The 19,660-nt window shown below is 39.5% G+C and overlaps 3 protein-coding genes across 6 annotated transcripts in view; 2 read left to right on the plus strand and 1 right to left on the minus strand.

Annotated features, from left to right (window-relative positions):
- Window positions 1–3,862: 3,862 nt before the first annotated feature.
- On the plus strand, window positions 3,863–11,493 carry srrt (serrate RNA effector molecule homolog (Arabidopsis)). 2 transcript variants are annotated; one of them, XM_084942029.1, is made up of 20 exons: window positions 3,863–3,982; window positions 4,771–4,889; window positions 5,109–5,237; window positions 5,319–5,465; window positions 5,613–5,801; window positions 7,482–7,651; window positions 7,821–8,002; window positions 8,075–8,182; window positions 8,273–8,429; window positions 8,542–8,690; window positions 8,795–8,856; window positions 8,959–9,037; window positions 9,160–9,351; window positions 9,441–9,611; window positions 9,741–9,894; window positions 10,187–10,380; window positions 10,571–10,727; window positions 10,834–10,926; window positions 11,027–11,140; window positions 11,257–11,493. In XM_084942029.1, the coding sequence occupies exons 1-19, from the start codon at window positions 3,878–3,880 to the stop codon at window positions 11,131–11,133; spliced, it is 2,664 nt and encodes an 887-aa protein (XP_084798155.1). In that variant the 5' UTR covers window positions 3,863–3,877; the 3' UTR covers window positions 11,134–11,140; window positions 11,257–11,493. The 2 variants fall into 2 exon arrangements, with proteins under 2 accessions (XP_084798155.1, XP_084798154.1); XM_084942028.1 differs by having other exon boundaries at window positions 11,027–11,129.
- Window positions 11,494–11,562: 69 nt separating this feature from the next.
- Window positions 11,563–14,349, minus strand: mogat3b (monoacylglycerol O-acyltransferase 3b). The gene is made up of 7 exons (XM_084942030.1): window positions 14,262–14,349; window positions 14,005–14,112; window positions 13,603–13,673; window positions 13,014–13,218; window positions 12,539–12,713; window positions 12,270–12,454; window positions 11,563–12,186 (listed from the first exon to the last, which is right to left on the minus strand). Exons 1-7 carry the CDS (start codon window positions 14,341–14,343, stop codon window positions 12,032–12,034), a joined length of 981 nt encoding a protein of 326 aa, XP_084798156.1. The 5' UTR covers window positions 14,344–14,349; the 3' UTR covers window positions 11,563–12,031.
- A 2,174-nt stretch (window positions 14,350–16,523) lies between these two features.
- nyap1 (neuronal tyrosine phosphorylated phosphoinositide-3-kinase adaptor 1) overlaps window positions 16,524–19,660 on the plus strand; it is a 28,329-nt gene continuing 25,192 nt past the window's right edge. Inside the window, exon 1 of one of the 3 annotated variants that reach the window (XM_084942032.1) lies at window positions 16,524–16,590. The gene's annotated coding sequence lies outside the window, so the exon portion shown is untranslated. Of the gene's footprint in view, window positions 16,591–16,986; window positions 17,589–19,660 lie in introns of those variants that run through there. The other 2 variants (XM_084942033.1, XM_084942031.1) reach the window with 2 other exon arrangements.

Below are 19,660 nucleotides of genomic sequence, written 5' to 3' on the forward strand. Positions count from 1 at the left end.
TTATTTTATTTATATTATTTCACTAGAATTTCATCTCCTTTAGATGTTTTTTGTTTTGTTTCTTGGTTACATATTGTGATGTCTTTGTTCAAAACTATGGAAATAATGCTAAAAAAAAAATGCTAAAATACAAGTTCAACACTTTGAAGCAATTTAAAATATTATGTATGTTTTGTTTGTCATGAAATAACAAGGAACAGGCCTCACCTGGCTATAAAACAGGTGTGTCATTATCCAACAAATGATGGCTGTAAGTCTATGCTCCAACTGGGAAAGATGATTCTGGTTCGAATAAACATTGCCTCAAATAAAATAGCCTGAAATGCCTGACGAGTTTCAGTTTTATGCGGCTGACTATCTACAGCTGGGTTGGGTTTATTGAATTTAAGATCTGAAAAAGTCCAAATAGTTTTAACAACAGATCAGAGATGCTATAGAACAGATGTAGAAAAAAAACTTACAGAAAACGATGACATTTAAGAAGTAGTTTATTAGATCTCACACTATTGCATTTTACTTTCACTAGACAGTGAACCTCCAAATATATCCTTTCTTTGTGCTTTTCTTTGTTCGTCCTTTGAACCTTAACTGGTGCCTCATGTAGTCCAGGATAACACGTGGCCACACTCGAGTAGCCTGCGTTTTATAGTCCATGAGAAACACGGCTTCCACTTGTGGGAAGGTAGGGGTATCTTCTCCAGGACCAGCATTGGCTTCCAGAGGAGTGGAGATGATGTGCAGGTGATAAGGACTCCCCAGAAAAGCCTGTGAACATGTGAATAGTAAAAACTGTTATTTTCTCTTTTATTTCTACAATATTATTATGATTATTGTTAGGATAATAAAAGAGCATTGCCTGACAATACACTGATAATAATATTATCAATTAAAGAATTAATTAAAGCTGCTTATGGAAGGAGTGCAGGGCATCTAGGATATAACCAGAACCAGATCTAATAACTTACTTTCATCTGAGGTTAAAAAAAAGCTGTTTGCATTTTTTTGATAATTTCAAAAAACCTTTGAACCTTAAACCACTTTGTTTGTTTCATATCAACATAATTTGTAAGATAATATCAGATTAAATTATTTTAGAAGGAAGTTAAAACTCGCCCAAGGAATAATTCTGCTGAAATGAAAATTAAAGTAAATGCATATCACACTAGGGTGTAAGTTCTCTTGGTACAGTCAATAAATTACCTCTGGTTTTTATTTCTGTGATGAAAGTCAGCAAATAAAGTCACAAGAAAATGTACTTTACCTCATTGTCGTCCTGGGAGATCTCTCTGGAATCCAGAAGCATAATTAAAGTTAAGACTAACAGGAAAGATGATCTCAGCAAAGAGCAGCTTGATGGCATCTTTTCCAGAGAAAGTTCAGAGTTTTTAAGAGTTTTCGAGATTCTTTGCAGCAGATCCAAGCTTTTTTCTGCTGACGAAGAGTCTTGTATAGGTTCTTCTGGTTTAGAGGAGAACTCTAAATGTGACGATGCGCTGTCTGAAATGAATAAATTCTCGCCTCATGTGGAAACAAACTTAAAGAAACAGACTTGCCTTTAGTCCCGAACATTATCCATCTGGTGGCTAACCTATGCATGGCTATCATGTATCCGGGGTATAAAAAAGATTTATTCAGCTCAAATGTGAATTAGCTTTTCTTTAACACAGCAGGTGACATCATTAAAGGGACATGAAATGCTGAAATTAACAAGGATTAAATGGCTTGAATTCATCGTATGCATAAAGCCCTAATGAATCAAGTCTTAATGAGTAACCATAAAACTGAAAGGCAGGGTACGGCTTATGTCTGGAATAAGCACATTAATAATGTAGATGATATATGATTCAACAATTAATTTTAAATTATAGAAACACTTCAAGGAACATGGTATTGATGAGTGTTCAATAGAACATAAGGTAATCCCACAGCAATTTTACAGTCATACATTATGTCTTGTATACATTTTTCAATGGACTCATCTTGGATAAGAGTTATAGAACCCTAAAGACAGCGAATCCAGCAAAATGTATTGGATTTAATTTATTTCTTCTAATAGTATCCAGTCGTTTTCTTCATACACAGTCTCCTGTTTCCAGAGCTCAAAGGCAAGTGGAAAATTATCTAAAAGCAGTTTTATGGCCAAGTTGGACCTGTTCCCTTATTACGCCGTGGCAAATTTGGCAGATTAAATATAAACACTTGTTTCCAAGTGTTTGGCATTTGGTAGCTTTTCAAGAGGTTGATGCAGGTGAAGACACAGCAAAAGCTTGTTTTGCAAAATCAACATTCTGGTGAATTCTGATGAAGTTCTGGTCAGCTCAGCAACACCAAAGAGACCTGAAAGGCCATAGAAGACCACTAAAGCGGGGGGCATTGCCTTCAGGTTGCATGGTTTCAAAGACAATTTCTCTACTTTTAAGATTAGGCTTAAAACTTTCCTTTTTGATAAAAGAAAAAGGGCTGGATCAGGTGGACATGAATCCTCCCTTTAGTATGCCGCAATAGGTCTAGGCTGCTGGGGGCTTCCTGTAATGCACCGAGCGTTTCTTCCTCACTCACTTCTTTTCACTCGCTGTTATTGTTCATCTCTGGCTCTCTTCCACTGTGTGTCTTTTGTCTGGTCTTTCTCCCCTATATTTATATCCATTAAATTGAACTGAACTGAAGTGAATACAGAGGGAAAACTATAAAAAATATTGAAGAAGTACTGATGTGTTATACTTTGTGTGTTATACGTAGAGAATGAGAATGAAAATTCTGATCTGAAAAAGGTGAGGGGATAAATTTACATGTTTAAGACCTACGTTCCATTTATTATCCATATTTTCCAATGCATTTGCAGTGTTGGGTTTCCACTTTTATCTCCCTTTCTTGATTATTCCTCTTGTATATGTGTTTTTGGTTTGGGTCTATGAAAACCATGGCTGGTGTGGACTGAAATAATCTTTCCCTTTAAATTATGTGTAAACATACTATCAAAACAGAAGATTTTCTAAACGGTGTGAAAGATGGAAAACTAAGCATTCTGGGGTGCAAACCTCCACCAAGTCAGCTCACTCTGGTCATAAAAATTATCTAGGAAAGGTAATAGATAATAGGTATAATAATAGGTAAATAACTGGAAATGAATAACTTGAACTTATTAAATAGCTTTTGACATTACTTTCTTTAAAGATATAACACATTTTAGGGTCAACTTGAAAGAAAGACAGATACGGAATGTAATAGTGAGCTCAAATATAAAATGTGATGCAAACTATAATGTGATGTTTAAAATCCTCACATACCAGTAGCATTTCTTAAATGTTACCAGTACAAACAAATGCAGTATAAAAGACATTTTATGAATGTTTGACTTTATTTGACCTTAAAGAAAATCCAAAGTAATGTAATATTTAGAATCCCCATATATCATTCCCTTTATGCCTATGTGGTCAGTAGAAAGAATAGCAGTAAGAAACATAGTTTTAAATAGCTCTATATAGCATTATTATCCCGTTGACCTTCAGATCAATCTATTGACCTTGAAGATAAGGTCAGAGGTCAAATGTGACATGATATTTTAAATCTTTCTATATGTTGACAACACACACTGCACTTTTAATAATCATAGTTTCTAAGTTATAAGGATTTTTGTCTATTTTTGACCAATAAATCATTCATTTGACCTTGAAGACCTTGGAGGATGTAAGCCAGATTTGAATGGTTTGGTCACGTGACCCCAGTATACACTCCTAAAAAGTTTGATCAAAAGTCATTCAAAACGTTTCGAGTTGTTGTGTTTACAACCAAAAAGAATGACACGCACGTAAACGCTACCTAGGCGGAGGTGATAAATTGTGGCTTACACTCCAAACCAGGTGGTGGCGCTAATTCCATGTTTAGTTGTTCACCAATTTCCAAGCGAAGAACAAGAAGACGTGAAGGCTACGGAGAAAGAGGGAGACGAACGAGATCACCATACAAACGAGTAATTGTTAAGGTATTGTCGTAATTATTGACTTTTCCTCAGTTATATCAGTTGGTCTGTTATTTAGAATAAGACAGGTCTGTAGAATGAGACCGTAATTCAGTTTATTTCATTTAATTTTATTTATTTCATTTTATTTTCAGCTAACACACAGCTAGCGTAGTGGCTAACGATACATGGCTGCATTATCGAGGGTCCTAACTCGCCCTGAAACACGAATTTACAGGTTTTGTTTCGACTGAAAGACTCAAACCTGTATCTCCGGATAGCTACTAATTTTGATCTGTTTTTTTTTGTTTTGTTTTGTTTTTTGTAAATTTTGTAAATCCCAGTCTGGTGATATCAATGATCGCTATTATGCAAGACAAAGGAATCACTTTACGGCAAGTTACGCACGTCGTCTGTGACAGACTATCTGCATTTCCTTGTTCACGGTCCCCCTTGTTTGAATGACTGCCGTCACCAAAATCCTTTTGAATTAGAAGGTCAAATATTAATAGTCACTTGTTATAAGTACCGTCCCGGTCTCCATGTGGCAACCCCACATACTGAAGACAAAATAAAGGGGGGCATTTTGCTGACATGGTTTACTGACTTGTCACTTAAAAGGAAGATGTGTTTTGAGTTGTGTTACATCAGAGCAGTTTCTTCTTGGGAGATGTAAATCATAAACTTTGGCTTTGCACTTATCAGGTCTTAATATAAAAAGTAAAGCCTTCCTTAAAACGATTCTGCTTGTAGCCATCTTAATAATAATCAATGGATACTACACGTGATCTGGATTTTCTTTCTTCGTGCAGATGGGAGACAGTGATGATGACCATGATCGCAGGAGAAGGGACAAATTCAGACGGGAGAGAAGTGACTATGACCGTTCAAGAGAGAGAGAGGACCGGCGCAGAGATGACTGGAATGACAGGTTAGAAAGAGAGATGCTATTGGGCACAAGCCAGATTCAGTGAAACCTGATACAGCCGAATCATATTCAGATGAACAGCTAAATGCTAATAAATTGTAGCTCTTTGCTGCTCTTACACTGAGTAAAGTGGATATTAAAGATAGACTTGTGTGTTTCTTACCTTTTTTTTTTCTTTCCTCATGTTTTCTCTCCTTCCTCTGATTGTGATCATTGGTCCAGGGAGTGGGATAGAGGCAGGGAGCGGCGAAGTCGTGGAGAGTACAGGGATTATGATAGAGGTCGAAGGGAGAGATTTACCCCACCCAGACACGACATGAGTCCCCAGCAGAAACGCATGAGAAGAGACTGGTAGGATTTGCAATGTTACTATTGCACAATCTCTGTAACCATCTTTTATTTTACTTAAAGCCCCTTATCCGTTCCTGGCAGGGATGACCATGGTGGAGACCCCTACCGTGGTGGGTATGACTTGGGTTATGGTGGTGGAGGAGGGCCCAGCTATGGACCACCACAACATTGGGGCCATCCCGACATGCACCTCATGCAGCCTCATCAAGGCATCCCCATTCAGGCCAGGTAATTAATTTAAGTTCAGTTTTGAAGTTAAATGTTACTTTACATATCTTTAAAGATATTTTTAATGTTGTTACCTCAGATATGTCTTTTTGCCAACTAGCTTCTTGGCTAGTCAAAGCTCCATCCAACATATCTTTCTTTCATTAGGCTTGGTAACATCCACGACTTGGACTTAGGTCCTCCTCCTCCAATAATGAAGAGCTTTAAGGAGTTTCTGCTGTCCTTAGATGATTCTGTGGATGAGACTGAGGCCGTCAAACGCTACAATGAGTACAAGATCGACTTCCGGCGACAGCAGATGCAGGACTTCTTTTTGGCTCATAAAGATGAAGAGTGGTACGATCTTAGATGCCTTTACTACATAAGCCCTTATCAAGAATATAATTTCTTTATTATAGTCATAATATAATTATTGCATCGACAGATCCATTAGCATTACTTAAGCTGTTATTTTTTGTTGTCCTCACCAAATGTAATTGGCTCTTTATTTCTTTATTGGCCTTTTCATCATTTTAGGTTTAATTGCTATTTAAAGGCAAATATAATAGGCTGAGCCTGGTCCTTTTGGTGGGTTTATCTTAGAATTCTATTCAAAAATTCAGATGATGTTTTTATTTGTAATTGATGGCTAATGAAATTGGTACATTAAAACAAGGTGCATGTATATGCCATCTCCGTTATGTTCTTGTTAAACTCTGGTGCTGTTAATGCACACAAATCAAAGTGGAAAGGCGTTTGGTATGACAGTTTCACCCAGTACGAGGACCAGGCACACACAGTTAATTTATAACTAATGACTGTTGCTACAGTACTTGTTGACAAAATAAGAAAATCAACCCAATTTCAACATTAGTTTATATTTGTTATAAATGTATTTTAGGAGTTTAATTTTTTTTTATCCATAAATATCCATAGTTTCTTAGGCAGGAATACAAATATTATCACTAGTCAAACATTGGGTATAGAAAAAAAATCTAGGAAGTAATGTGTGTTAATTGTTTATTGTCACTCTCGTGTAACGAAATTGTTTAAAGTCATCATTTGGTGCTTTGACCAAAACGTCTTTGTTCCTTGGGTTGATTGTCTTATTTGGAGTAACACAAGATTCATAATTGTGTGCTGTCTGTTAATGCTTTGACACTTGTTTCACAGGTATCATGCAAAATTATTCTGTTTTGTCATAACCCATTTTTCTTCCCTTCATTTCAACTACTACGTTGACGACGATTTTTTTCAAGATGAGAAAAAGTGGAGCTCATCCGCAAGAATCGGTCTTAGACAGACAGGGCATGCACTGCGCACAATGCAGTTGCTCTTAGACACACAGTAACAGGGATTTTAGATAGACAGCCATGTAGTCGTCCGCACACGGAAATTTTTTTTTCTTGTTTTATCCTTTTTCGACACAATTTTCTTTTTATATTCGGATCAAATCCCAAAACCGAATTTGTGTGCATACAGACACACCATTGGGGTGAAGTGGAGCGCACTTTCACAGAAGAGACCCCGCTCTCTGTATTTATTTGTTATTAAACTGGCAGAACAAAAGGTAACTGTAGTCCACTTAATGCTAACATTTTTAATGTGACATTTTGAATATGTAAATGTTTAATTTGATCATCTCTGTTGTTTTTTTTTCCTGCCTTTTTTTTCTTTCTTTTTTGGTGAGTTAATCTCAAATCTTCTAACATTGTGGAGTAATTGGCTATGAAGACCACAGTCAAAACATAGAATTACAGAAAGTTATAATAACTAGGATATACTGAAGACAAATTAAAGTTTTGTCATATGCTAGATTGCTTATTGAATTGGAGTTGTTTAACATAAAAAACCCTATTCAGAATAAATGTTCTGTTAAAAATGTGATTAGAAAAAACTAAAAAAAAAAAAGTCTAAAATACACAGATGTAACGTAGGCTTGTAATATTTATTTGTTCTCTAACTTTTGCTTCCCGCTCATCCCAACCCCCATCATTCTCTCCCCAATCTGTTGTGGACGCCCAACTCTGGACACAGGTTCCGATCCAAGTACCACCCTGACGAGGCCAGACGACTTAAGGCAGAGGCCCAGAGGGCTCTGCACAACCGTCTGAATGTGTTCATTTTCCTAATGGAGAATGGCTGGTTTGATAATGTCTCCCTGGACATTGAACAGACCCCAGCCATCATCAAAGTTCTGGATGCAGGTGAGGTCTCAAACAACTTAAAGAGCATTGTTGACCTGTGGAGTTTTCATTTGTATCTACAATTAAGTCTGCTTTTACAATAAAAGCAAAAATGATCTGACCTAATTGCATGGATGGTACTTCTAGAGTACTGCTGTGGCTGAACCATAACGTTCTTTCTGCATTTCAGCTGTGATAAAAATGGAAGGGGGGACAGACCATGATCTTCGCATCTTGGATCTGCCATCTGAAGAGGAAGAAGACAGAGAGAAGTCAGCATCTATTTCCAGGGGCACTGAAGTTCCCAAGAGAGAAGACCTCAAAGCTTTAGGTAGTGACTGCAAACCAGTGGAGAAAGACAGAAATGAGAAGGTATGTGTGCTCTGTTAGACAGGCGGTAGACATTTCATGAGGCTCTGTTGATGACAGTGAACTGTGCCACAGGAGGGTAGTGACTCAGCCAGCACAGAGAAAGCTGCCACAGCAGAAGGAGAGAATGTGAAAGAGGAGGCAGAGAAAGAACCAGCAAAAGAAATTCCTGAACCTAAGAAAGTAAGTGTTCCTTCTGATACTGAATTAGTTCTTACCAAGAGAAGGAAAGAAATTGAACTGGCCTGATTGTTTTTCAATTTGATTGTTTAGCCAAGAAGAAAGAGGAAGCGCAGCGGGGACAGCGATGATGAAGCCAGCGCCTCAGAGAGTGACTCGGACTCAGATTCAGACTCCAACTCTAACTGCTCTGACAAACCAGTGAAGAAGGAAGAGGAAGACAAGGATGAGGAGGAAGAGGAAGGTGAAGGTGAGAAATCATGCCTGTAGTGTCTGGTTATACATTTTCAGGAGTATAATATGTATCTTTCTGTAATTTAGCACTCATCAAATAAATCTCCCTTTCCTGTCTAATGATCCAGAGGAGAAACCTAAGGAGAACTCCGAGGAGGACAAGAAGGAAGAGAAAAAGCCCAAAGACGACTCTCCTAGACCACGGCCTCTCCACAGGACTTGCTCTCTGTTCATGAGAAGCATCGCTCCCACCATCTCCAAGGCTGAGATTATTGCTGTGAGTTGTATAAAAGAAGCGTACCTATCAGATCCAGATCTTTAAGTGCACTAAACAGATACGTGTCCTGGTTTAAACTGAGCGTGGTTTCTTTTTCTTCTCAGCTGTGTCGACGTTACCCTGGGTTTCTGCGTGTTTGCTTGTCTGATCCCCATCCAGAGCGCAGGTATGAAAAATGAAAACTTGGCATTATTTGCTACACTAAAGTGTAAATGGTTGGATTAGTGTAGTCATTCATTACTTTGACATGAAACCTGCACCGTTTCAGGTTTTTCAGACGTTGCTGGGTGACTTTTGACCGTAGCGTCAACATCAAAGAAGTCTGTTGGAACCTTCAGAACATTCGGGTAAGTGCACCACTCATAAGTGTTGGCACTGCTATAACTTTGTGTTGCAGGTGGTTTTAGAGATGCAGAGATCGTTCAAATTTCAGCTGAGGCCTTTACCAGTCTGTTTTTACCCTTCACAGCTGCGAGACTGTGAACTGGCACCGGGGGTGAACAGGGACCTGGCTCGGAGGGTGCGTAATGTTAATGGCATTACTCAGCACAAGCAGATTCTCCGCAATGACATCAAGCTGGCTGCCAAGCTCATTCATGCCTTAGATGAGAAAGGGGAACTTTGGAGCAACAAGTCCCAGGAAGAAGGGCAGAGCAGTGAGGTATAGTACCTGTACCCATGCAATTTAACCGATTTTTATCAAGTTATTTGACCATCATCATCATTTGTGGGGTTTTGTTATTTCCACAGTTGCCAGCGCAGAACCCCATCCTGAAGAATATTACCGATTACCTGATAGAGGAGGTGAGTGCTGAGGAGGAGGAGCTTCTGGGCTCCGGGAGTGGAATGGATTCTGAGGAGGGCATCAAGGAAGGAAACCCTGCAGAGATGACTGTTGAGAGGGATGACAAACTTGTCAAGGTCATTACTTTACCAGACTTAGAACAGTTTAAGATATAATATCCATCTGATCTTCTCTTTTAAAAGTGGGTTTCTCCATTTGTATCTTCACTGTGCTAGGCCTGTCAATTTTGCCATGTGTTGTTTCAGGTTTTGGATCGTTTGGTCTTGTACCTCCGTGTTGTGCACTCAGTTGACTACTACAACACCTGTGAATACCCCAGTGAGGATGAAATGCCCAACCGATGCGGCATGATTCATGTACGTGGACCCATTCCTCCCAACCGCATCACACATGGAGAAGGTCAGTGTTCTTCCCTTTTCATGTTACGTGACACAAAAGAGACCTCTGGGATGAAAAAGTAAATGTTGACTCAGCTGTAGTGAAAATGAATCTTCCAACATCCTGAAGTTGACGTGAATTTTAACTGTTGTGTTTGCTAGTTAAACATTTGCTGTGCTTAGACTATTTTGCCACCTATCATAAACCGTGCCAAATGTAGGCAATGCAGATTGCAAAAAAAAGTTTAAGTGAGGATTTTAAAGTTTTAGTGTTGATTCAGAATTTAATAAGATGACATCACCTCATTCAACAGTGCAACAGTGGGAGAAAATGATGGAGGAGAAGTTGGCCCCCTTGTTTAGTTTAAAAGAAGTCTTGTCTGAAGAAGAGGGGGTGAAGATGGGCCGCAAGGACCCTGAAGAAGAAGTGGAGAAGTTTGTGTCTGCCAACACACAAGAACTGGGAAAAGATAAATGGCTCTGCCCTCTAAGTGGAAAGAAATTTAAGGTTGGCACTTGGAATGAATAGTATTCAGGACTGTACAGCATGACCACAGTCAATGCATTTTATTAAACACAAAGGAGATATACCAGTAGTTTTTGTTAGAAGTTCTGGTGTAATTTAAAAATAATAATAATCAAGAATTATTTCTGTATATATTTTTTTTAAATTTTTTTTATTTCAAATCAAATTCAAGGGTCCAGAGTTTGTACGGAAGCACATCCTGAACAAACATGGGGATAAAATTGAAGAAGTGAAAAAGGAGGTTAGTTTCTTCAACAATTTCCTGATGGATGCCAAGAGGCCATCACTGCCAGAGATGAAACTTCCTCCTCTTCCAGGCCCAAGCCAAGGTCAGTTTGAGATTTTTGTCTAGTAAACCCAGAACTACAGATATTCTTCAACAGAGATAAACAGAATAGTAAGAAAAAGATACACTGGGCCTGCTTCATCTTGCAGGTTTGCTCAGTCCCAGTATGCCGTTTCCTCCCCAAGGTCCTCAGGGTCCAATGGGCTTTGCACAGCCTCGTCCTCCTCTGATGGGCTACGGTGGTATGTTCTGAATTTACCTTTTTATACTAAAAATGAGAATGTGCTTTCCAGTCAAGCCGCAACACTTTTTCTTTTTTCAAATTAAAATCATTTTTTGAAGCTGGTGGGCCTCCGTATCCACCCAACCAATATGGTGGAGGCAGAGGCAACTATGACAACTTCCGCGGACAAGGTGAATACCTGGGTAAGCCGCGCAACATCAGGTGAGACCGCTGTACGTGTCTTTATTTTGCTACAAACATTTTCTTTTTTCTGCTAATGTGGAAGTTTGAAACTCCCTTTAAAAGATCGTTTCTACTGTTTTTCTGTTTGCATTGCCATCCATTGCAGAATGTCACGAGGTGACCCACGCAACATCATTGAGTACCGCGACCTGGATGCACCAGATGATATGGACTTCTTTTAGAAGGTTCACATTTTTTGCTCTTTACCAGTGTTGTGTTCTGCCTGCTTTTTGGAGTAATGAGATTATTTCTTTTCTTAAAAGGCTTGTTTTGTAATTATTGTGCAACCAGAACTGCTGTAAACAGATTCATTAATAAAGTTGTGATCAAATTACAGTAATAAGTATTAAATTACTTGTGAAGTCGATCTGATATAAAAAGAAGCAATCTGTGACAAAGTGCATCATAATTTTTTAGTGGATCTTAAATAATACACAGCTTTTTTTGGGGGGGGGGGGTACAGCTCAAAACAACACAATATCCAGTAAGATTTTTTTCTTTTGTTCATGAAAACTAGTGGGATTGTTTTAATAATGCAAACAAAAAAGGAAAAGTATGTCATGTTATGACATAATAATTGAATCATTCCAAATATGTACAGCTTTCAGAAACACGTGAGAAATATTTTTTCAATATGTTGTTAAAATTATTGCCAAACATGATTAAACTAATAATCCTCCAGTGTTTTCCATACAAACAGCAGTGCCATATAAAGGCTTCACATCATAATTATTTAAAACATGTGATGAGCAGTTTTAAATACAGGCACATTTTTATAGACTGATGATCACAGGAAACCTTCAGTGTTAATATAGGTCCATCCCATCAGATCCATAGTGACTCCAAGTCGTATTTGGTGCAAACAGTTTATGTCAAAATATCTAAATTATCCGAAGCTCGTGATTTTCTGAAAGTCCGCAGCTGACCTTGTGTTCGTGGAATAATTTGGAAAGGGCCTCCATGTAAAGTCTGTGATAATGGTCGACTTCCTCGTCTGTGGGCGTGACACGTTTTGGCACTGAGATTGGACTTCCCACTGAAAAGAGTACAGTGTGAGAATAAAATGGGCTCAGTACATAAAAGTGGTATTGGCTATTTAAAAAATAGTAAAATACCCACCAACAGTCGTGATTGGAATCCTGTAGGGCATGAGAACAAAGCGCTCACCGACAAAGAGACACGGTGCAAAGCCCATGATTTTTTTAAACAAGTCCTGTAACCTGCGACACAGACTGCCCTCTGCGAAAATCACCTGCTGGTAGAGCTCATTCTCCCCGAATGAATAAACGGGCACCAGATCAACACTGTGGAAGGTCAGAGTTCAGGTTTGTTCAGGTTTCAGTGTTTTACATATTTATATATTTTCTTTCTTAGTGTATAATTCTCACCCCAACTCAAGGGCCAGTCTGACAAATCCCTTTCTTTCCTTCATGACCACTGTGTTAAGTCCGGGAGAGGACGCCAGAGACTCAGCAGCGCCCCCTATCACAATTACCACTGCATTCCCTTTGCCGCTTTTTGAAAGGAGGTGTACCAGGCTTGGTTTGCTGACTGGGTAAAGTCCTTATCAGACAGAGTAAGAACATCAGTAGTTCAGGTCAGGAGCATAACAGGGACTTTTTTGTTAAGCTGTAACATGCAGGTCTACACTGTCAACAGGCTTTCAAATTCAGTTTGCATCAGTAACATGTAGGTATTCTTTCTTCCATTTGCATTCCACAAAGTAAAATCACTTTTTTCTGCAGAACATGAACTGTATACTGTAGTATGATCAATAAACTGCTGTTTTGGCCTAATGCAAAATGCTTCTCGGACTAAGAAACGGAGTAGTTTAGTCCCCTTGCTAAAACATGCGATAAATACCTGCGCTCATGATGTACTCCCTAAAGAATGGTATCCTGAACAGGCCCGCCAGCATCGCCAGGCTGGCTCGCACCCCGGGAAATGCCTCAGCAAAGCCACAGCTCTCCGTGCTGAAGCAGGTAAAGGCTCCAGTACACATGATGCCATGTGGGTGAGAACCTAGGATGTAGTTTTTGTTTGGATTCAGCTCTGCTGTCTTGACCAGCTAAGAAAGAACATTGACACAAGAGGGTTAATGTTGGTGATCACGGATGTTGCTGCTGTTAAACAGCCATGCCCATTTTCACTCATCTTACTGAGGCAAAGATTAGACACTTGTTCTTGCAGGCTTTTGACTGCGTGCCCTGCGTGAGGGCCTCAAATATAATATGCTCTTTGTAAAGACTAATAACAGGATTTTAGGTTTCCAGTGTTTCAAGTGTGCACTGGAGTAAAAATGTATCTTTCCGTACCCCAAAAACATCCCAACATGGAATTCAGTTGGACATTTCATAGGGTTTGAGATTTTTGAAAATATTAGCTGTCCTGTACACAGTAAGCATCTGTGTGTTGCAAGAAAATGTAAACAAGATATTTGCCCAAAACTTACTTTAACAGGAAAGTAGTCTCTCATGTGCTCCCATACCTTCCACTTTCTCACAGACATCGTTCTTCTGCCCCCTGATGGAGACATTGAAAACCTTAGAAACACTGAGTGTCCCAGTTTCACAGTGCATGTTAGCAAAGCTAAAGAGTATCCTGATGTGATCACTGGTATGCAAAAACGGTATACTAAATACTAAGAGTTATAAAAACAATGGTAAAACTAAAATAAAGCTATTTTTAAGCAGCAAACCCGTTTAATGTAGCCAGTATACATGCATATACTGTAAATCATAATTTTTGAGTGTGCTGTTACACACTTTAAAAGGTAGGCCTTTTATTAGTGTATAAACTGCATATTTTGTTTTTCGTATCGTCATTATTTTCATGCATACTTGAATTTCTTTACCTCTTTCGGGTTTATGCCAGTCCATCACCAACCATACAAAGTAGAGAGCAGACAGCGGCCACAGAGAGGTAAACATAAGATACACCATCAGTATGATACAAGCCACTCCTGGAGATGGATGTTTTTCATGCCATGTCGACCATCATTGGAGTTGGGAAGGAGCAAGAGATTTATTTTATGAGTTAATTAATAATGCAATTAATACACTGATGTTTGTTAGGAAATCATTAAAAAAGGATAGTATGGCAACTTCTTACCCAAGAGGAGAAAGCTTAGCACCCACTGCAGAACACTTATTGACTCTAAAAACTCCTTCAGCTGAGTTTTTTCTCGAGTCATTCTTGCAACCTGGAGGCCAAACCATCATTTTTCAGCAATCAATAACATTTTAATGCAGACTCTCATTTAGTAAAGGTCACGACTGTAATGAATAGTATAGCGTATGGCCTTTGAAACGACAAAAGTGGCTTTATCCAAGATCATAAAATTTTAAATAGATGACTTTACGACAGACAACAGATTTCATTGATGACCAGCACATAAGCATGTACTCTTAAACTTCCTTTAGGGAAGAAAGAGGCTTGAAACCTTGGCAGACATGCAGGAGCCTGATCAAATGACTCACTTATGAACAAGCTCACAGGCAAACTTACACGCTAGATTTTTTTTTAACCTGCTGAAAAGTTTAACTATTAGCAGTCCAGCCTAGTAACGCCGTAAAACAAGACCTAACCCTAACCAAAAACAACTTTTATGCTGCAAAGTTCCATAAAATGTTGTATTTTACCTTAGTAGAGTTAATTCCAAAGTTAATTTGAATGGATGTAGATTCGTTGCTTCCCCGCAGATCAGCACTATGCACTTTGACCAGACCGTGTACAGCTGCTGATAACAAATCCACTCACCCAATACTTTGTGACACAAGTAACTTATGTCAGAGATAAACACAGCAAACGTTAATGGGATTTAATAAGATACTGCAGTTATTTAATCTTTGTACTTTTACATACAGTGATTTAATTTTATTTTGTCCTTTTTGTCTTTGGTCTGGTGATCATCAGGATTACATGTCAGTCTCTTTAGCTGGTGTTATTTCTAGGAATCGTCTCATGCAGTTTCACAGCCATTTGTAAAATACATAAAGCAGACTTCCCTATAAGTCTTCTCATGAGCTGATGCTGATTTTCCTGCTATTGTAAATGTCATGAATGTGTTTCTCTCCTAAATGTTGTTCTTGCTCACTGATTTACTGAGATCATTTCTACATGCTTGCCTGGTGATAAGGCTCTGTCCTGAAAGCTCAGCATTTCCTGCATGGTTCAGGAAAGTCAAGTGATTGTGCCCTATACAGCACTGAGAGATTTTTATTGTAAAATAATGAGGAATAATGAACTGGTATAGCAACAGTGAAATAGTTTGGCATATAGGATCAAATAAGGAAAGAGTGAGGCTTAGATTCAGACTGATCAAGTTTTTTTTTTGACAAACTGATATTAAAAATGAGACATTCAGAAATAAACCACAGCACAGACCTTGCTCTCCTCCTCTTGCACATTTGCTCCTGTCAATCAAAGATTTAATGCAAAATCTTATACTTTATTTTGAAAAAATTTGAATAAGGGGAGCAATTTTTAAAAATCTGACTTTCTCAAGTGGCTGTTTTCTCCATCAGCATCCACGAAAAAAACAACATGAATACAAAACACAAAGCAGACATTTGAAGTACTGTAGATATACTGCCACACCACTTCTCATAACACTAACCACCACTCAACTGCTCTGATCCTTAATCATATAAAGAGCTAAAGTCCCACCGGGTCCATCTGTATTTCACTGACTTTATATATCCTGTGCAGTGGAGAAGTTTCTGTCATCTGCTACTGTACTGGCCAGTCCAGGCTCAGCACCATGCCGTTTAAACACAGAAAAATTTGATTATTTTGTTTCATGTCCTGTCTACTGCACATTAAAGGCTTGGATTTTCTTCTGGTTGGGCCTCTGAACCTATGCTGCGAATGTTGCAGTATCACTGTTGACTGATAACAGTGATAATAATCTGTTAGTTATGGACATGACTTTTAAGGAATGTGTCAGGTGCAGCTGTACGGTCAGCATGCATGTGCTTTTAAGTTAGATTAATCCTAAATGGGCTAACACCAGATTTTTATCCCAGCAGATCATCTTTAGGCTCCAACAGCGATAGATGCATATGACATAAACATCATATGCATTCCTTTAGTGACTGATTAATATTTAGAAAAGTTTTAATCAAACCTAAACGTGGACTTTGGATTCACGGCTCCACTTGTGGCGGTCCAAAGATTCCACTGATACACATGATTACAGCGTGTTTCTCAAGAGGGAGCACTCCTAATCTAGATATCTGAAAGATTCACTTTTAACTCCAACCCAGTCACCCATATAGTCTCCCGTTGACTTTAGGGGGCGTGTCAGCCTCACACAGGCCATGTGTTGGCTAGTTGGTCATGTGACAACCACCTTAAAAAAAAAAAAAAGAAAAAAGAAAATGCCAGTGTTTGATCACATCACCGGGAAATATGAAAGAAAATAGATCTGCACTCAACAGTGGGTATTTTCACATTTAATATTATGATGTCCTCTAATATTTTTTGCTTTCACTGCATGGTCATCTGGAGGCAGTTAATACAAAATGTTAATATTCCTCTGACGGCTTAGCCTACTTTGTGGTACTCAGCGCGGGCTTTTTGGCGAGCTTATTTTATACTTAATAGTATTTTATCCTCCATTACATCACCGCGATCCTCCTACAATGTTTTTATATGGCAGGCTGACTTTGTTTTTGCACATCACAGCACTCTGGTGAAATAAAAGGGCTTTTTGTTGTTTGCATAAAAAGCCTTAAAAAAAAAAAAAAAGTAAGGACATTTTGTCCTGTTAATATGAGCAGTTTCTGTGGCTTTCACTTTCACTGAGAGATAAATAGCAGGATAACAGGAATCAGTTTTTCTCAAAACAACCACTGGGTTGCTCTCAGGAAGTACTGTATGAATATTAATATGGATGCAAATGCTCAGTGAGGATGCCCAGCGCTTGAACCAGCACAGCGCGCTGACATCTGCGCATTTTTTGTTTTGACGTTTTTTTTTCTTCTTCTTTCTGTTCATCCCCGCATTTGTGAGCGTGTTTCTTTTGCGGATGATTTTGAAAGAAACACAGACACAAGGATGATGTCGGCTGGGGAGCATTTTAACGTCGCATTGAATTGCATATTGGTTTTCAATAAGATCTCGCACCGGCCAGTCTACAGCGATCCTCGGTAGTACAGTGCGCCGTTTATCCCCCTAAAAATGGAAGACCTTTCACGTCAAGAAAAGGCGTCAGTCCGGTGATCGGCGTCTGAATATCTAATTTTTTATTTCCACGTCAATTGACACATCTGGGAAAGGATTCATTTCCCTTCCCTCCTGTTTACCAAGACAGCTGTGTCATCAACAACCGGCGTGGTTTTGTTGTTGTCTGATTTTTTTACGAGTCTGGGCAACTGGTTTAGGCGATCGGCACAGTCTACCTCTGCGCCAGCCGTAGACTCTACAGCTATCAAGGTAGGTATCACACCTTCATTTGTGTTTTGTTTTTGCTGCATAAATCACAAAATCGTTCAGCCCACGTAGACAGCTGTCGTGGTTATGGTCTGCCTTATTAGCAAAGGAAAACATGGTATATTGCGGAGGGACGTCGGGCATTTTTACGCGTAAATTTCACCAGAGTGCACGGGTGACAGCGAGCCGCCGTGTGTTCACTAGCCAAATTGTTCAACCTTGAAGCCTCGCGGTTCGCGTCATTCAATGCGAGGCCCGTATTTTAGCCCCAAACGTAAAAGATCCGTGCAGATATCGCCACATCGCCACGCAGTAACAACCCACAGCTCGTGTACAGTCGTGACATGCCCGTATAAATATTTCACCAGAAAACAAGCCCGCATCAGCTGACTATTGATGCTGAAGCATGCACAGCGCTGTTAATCAAAAATATCTACAGCACAGCGGTGACAGGGGCGGCAGTGTTTGGCGTCTTAATCTGCATGGCCCTGATGGGAAACATCTGCATGTTTACGGATTATACGAGTCCGTAAATGCAGCACGGTTGTGTGTTTTTGTGTGTGCGTGTGTGCGTTCGTGCGTGCGTGTGTGAACGGGCGGTAATACTCTGATTGTGAGTATAGGGGTGACGTGTGTGTGTATGTGTGCGTTTGTTTGTGCGCATCCAGGTGAGGATGTGTTGGCGCGTCTTGGAGGTGCGGGAGAGAGAGGCAGGCGTCTGGATGGAGGGAGCCACATCACTAGATTTCTTTTTCTTTTCTAAAGGGAAAGCCATCTGGTGATTAATACTCGATCAACTGCCGCAGTATTCTTCCTTAGATCCTCCATAAGACGATTCAAAAGCGTCGAGAAGTTGTGAATTGAACGCAAAATTAAGGCTAGTCAGCAATGTCTCCCCCCCTCAACCCATACCCCACCCGCCTTCCGGGCGTGACAGCCTCTAAACAGCCTCTGAACAGCACTCCCGCTGAGAGATTTCTTCGTCACAGTCCACCCTAAAAAGAAGAAGAAGGCAAGAAAACAAAAACAAAAACCAAAAAACAACTTGTAATTAGACTGCTTCAAAATATTACAGATAGGAAGCTCGTGTTGGAAGAAAATGGAACATCCACTGTGAATATCCATACAGTTTATTGTAGGTATAGTCTGCCTGCCACAAAACAAATAAAAGCATTTAAAAAGGACAAAGCAGTCCCAACATGAATAATAAAGGCCTCCACTTTGAATGTGCAATTAATGTAATCATTTGCCTTTAAAGATGCTGGACCAGCAAGACTGAATACTTCACTGCTTGAAACTGAGACTGACACTATTTACTAGCCAGTCCCAGTTGACCTTGGAGCTTAATAAGACCAAAATCTTCCTATATGTTCATTTAAATCTAGCTTAGGTTAACAGATGCACATAATCAGGGTCTGTTATGTGAGCATCTCTTGTGCAGTTTGGCTTAACCACTCCTAGCTACAGAGTGGATCGGGGTTGGGTGAGAGCAGCTGTGACTTTGGGGTCATTGAGTGCAGGCTATGAGCTACGCATGCTGTGCAGTGTGTTTTGCATGCAGAAGAAAACTGGTGCTCAGACCACCTGTCACTGACTGCCGGGCTCACCTAGTGATCTCAAAATGTGATTGTCCCGAAATGTGATTAAAAACAGGAAGTGGCAGCTCTGCGTTGCTGGCGCAGTCATTTTATTGTGGTATTAAAAGCAGGAAGTGGTGGGAATTAAATAGAGTGGGTTTCATTTCATGCCCTTCAATCCCAGAGAGGTTTATCCCACTAAATTAATATTTAGAGCTTTTAAAAAATACATGAAATATAGCAAAAGACTTGAAGAAGAAATGAAATTGAGCAGAGGTTATTGTTGTTATTTACTAATGGAAATAATTAAAAAAAAGGAAGTCCCTAGTGTTTTTGATGAGAAAAGAAAGATTCTGACTGCATTTGAGCTTCTCTCCATCAAGAGGATGGAAATACTCAGCTGCTCTAGCCCGCTGTGTGCATCATGTCTGATTTAAAAACGAATGAGAAATTACTGGATCCAGTGAGGATGAGGGATGGCCTATGCGTGGCCACAGA

The sequence above is a fragment of the Perissodus microlepis genome, chromosome 10 (genome assembly GCF_051167445.1).
Source record: "Perissodus microlepis isolate ML-2025 ecotype Zambia chromosome 10, ASM5116744v1, whole genome shotgun sequence".
Classification (NCBI taxonomy): domain Eukaryota; kingdom Metazoa; phylum Chordata; class Actinopteri; order Cichliformes; family Cichlidae; genus Perissodus; species Perissodus microlepis.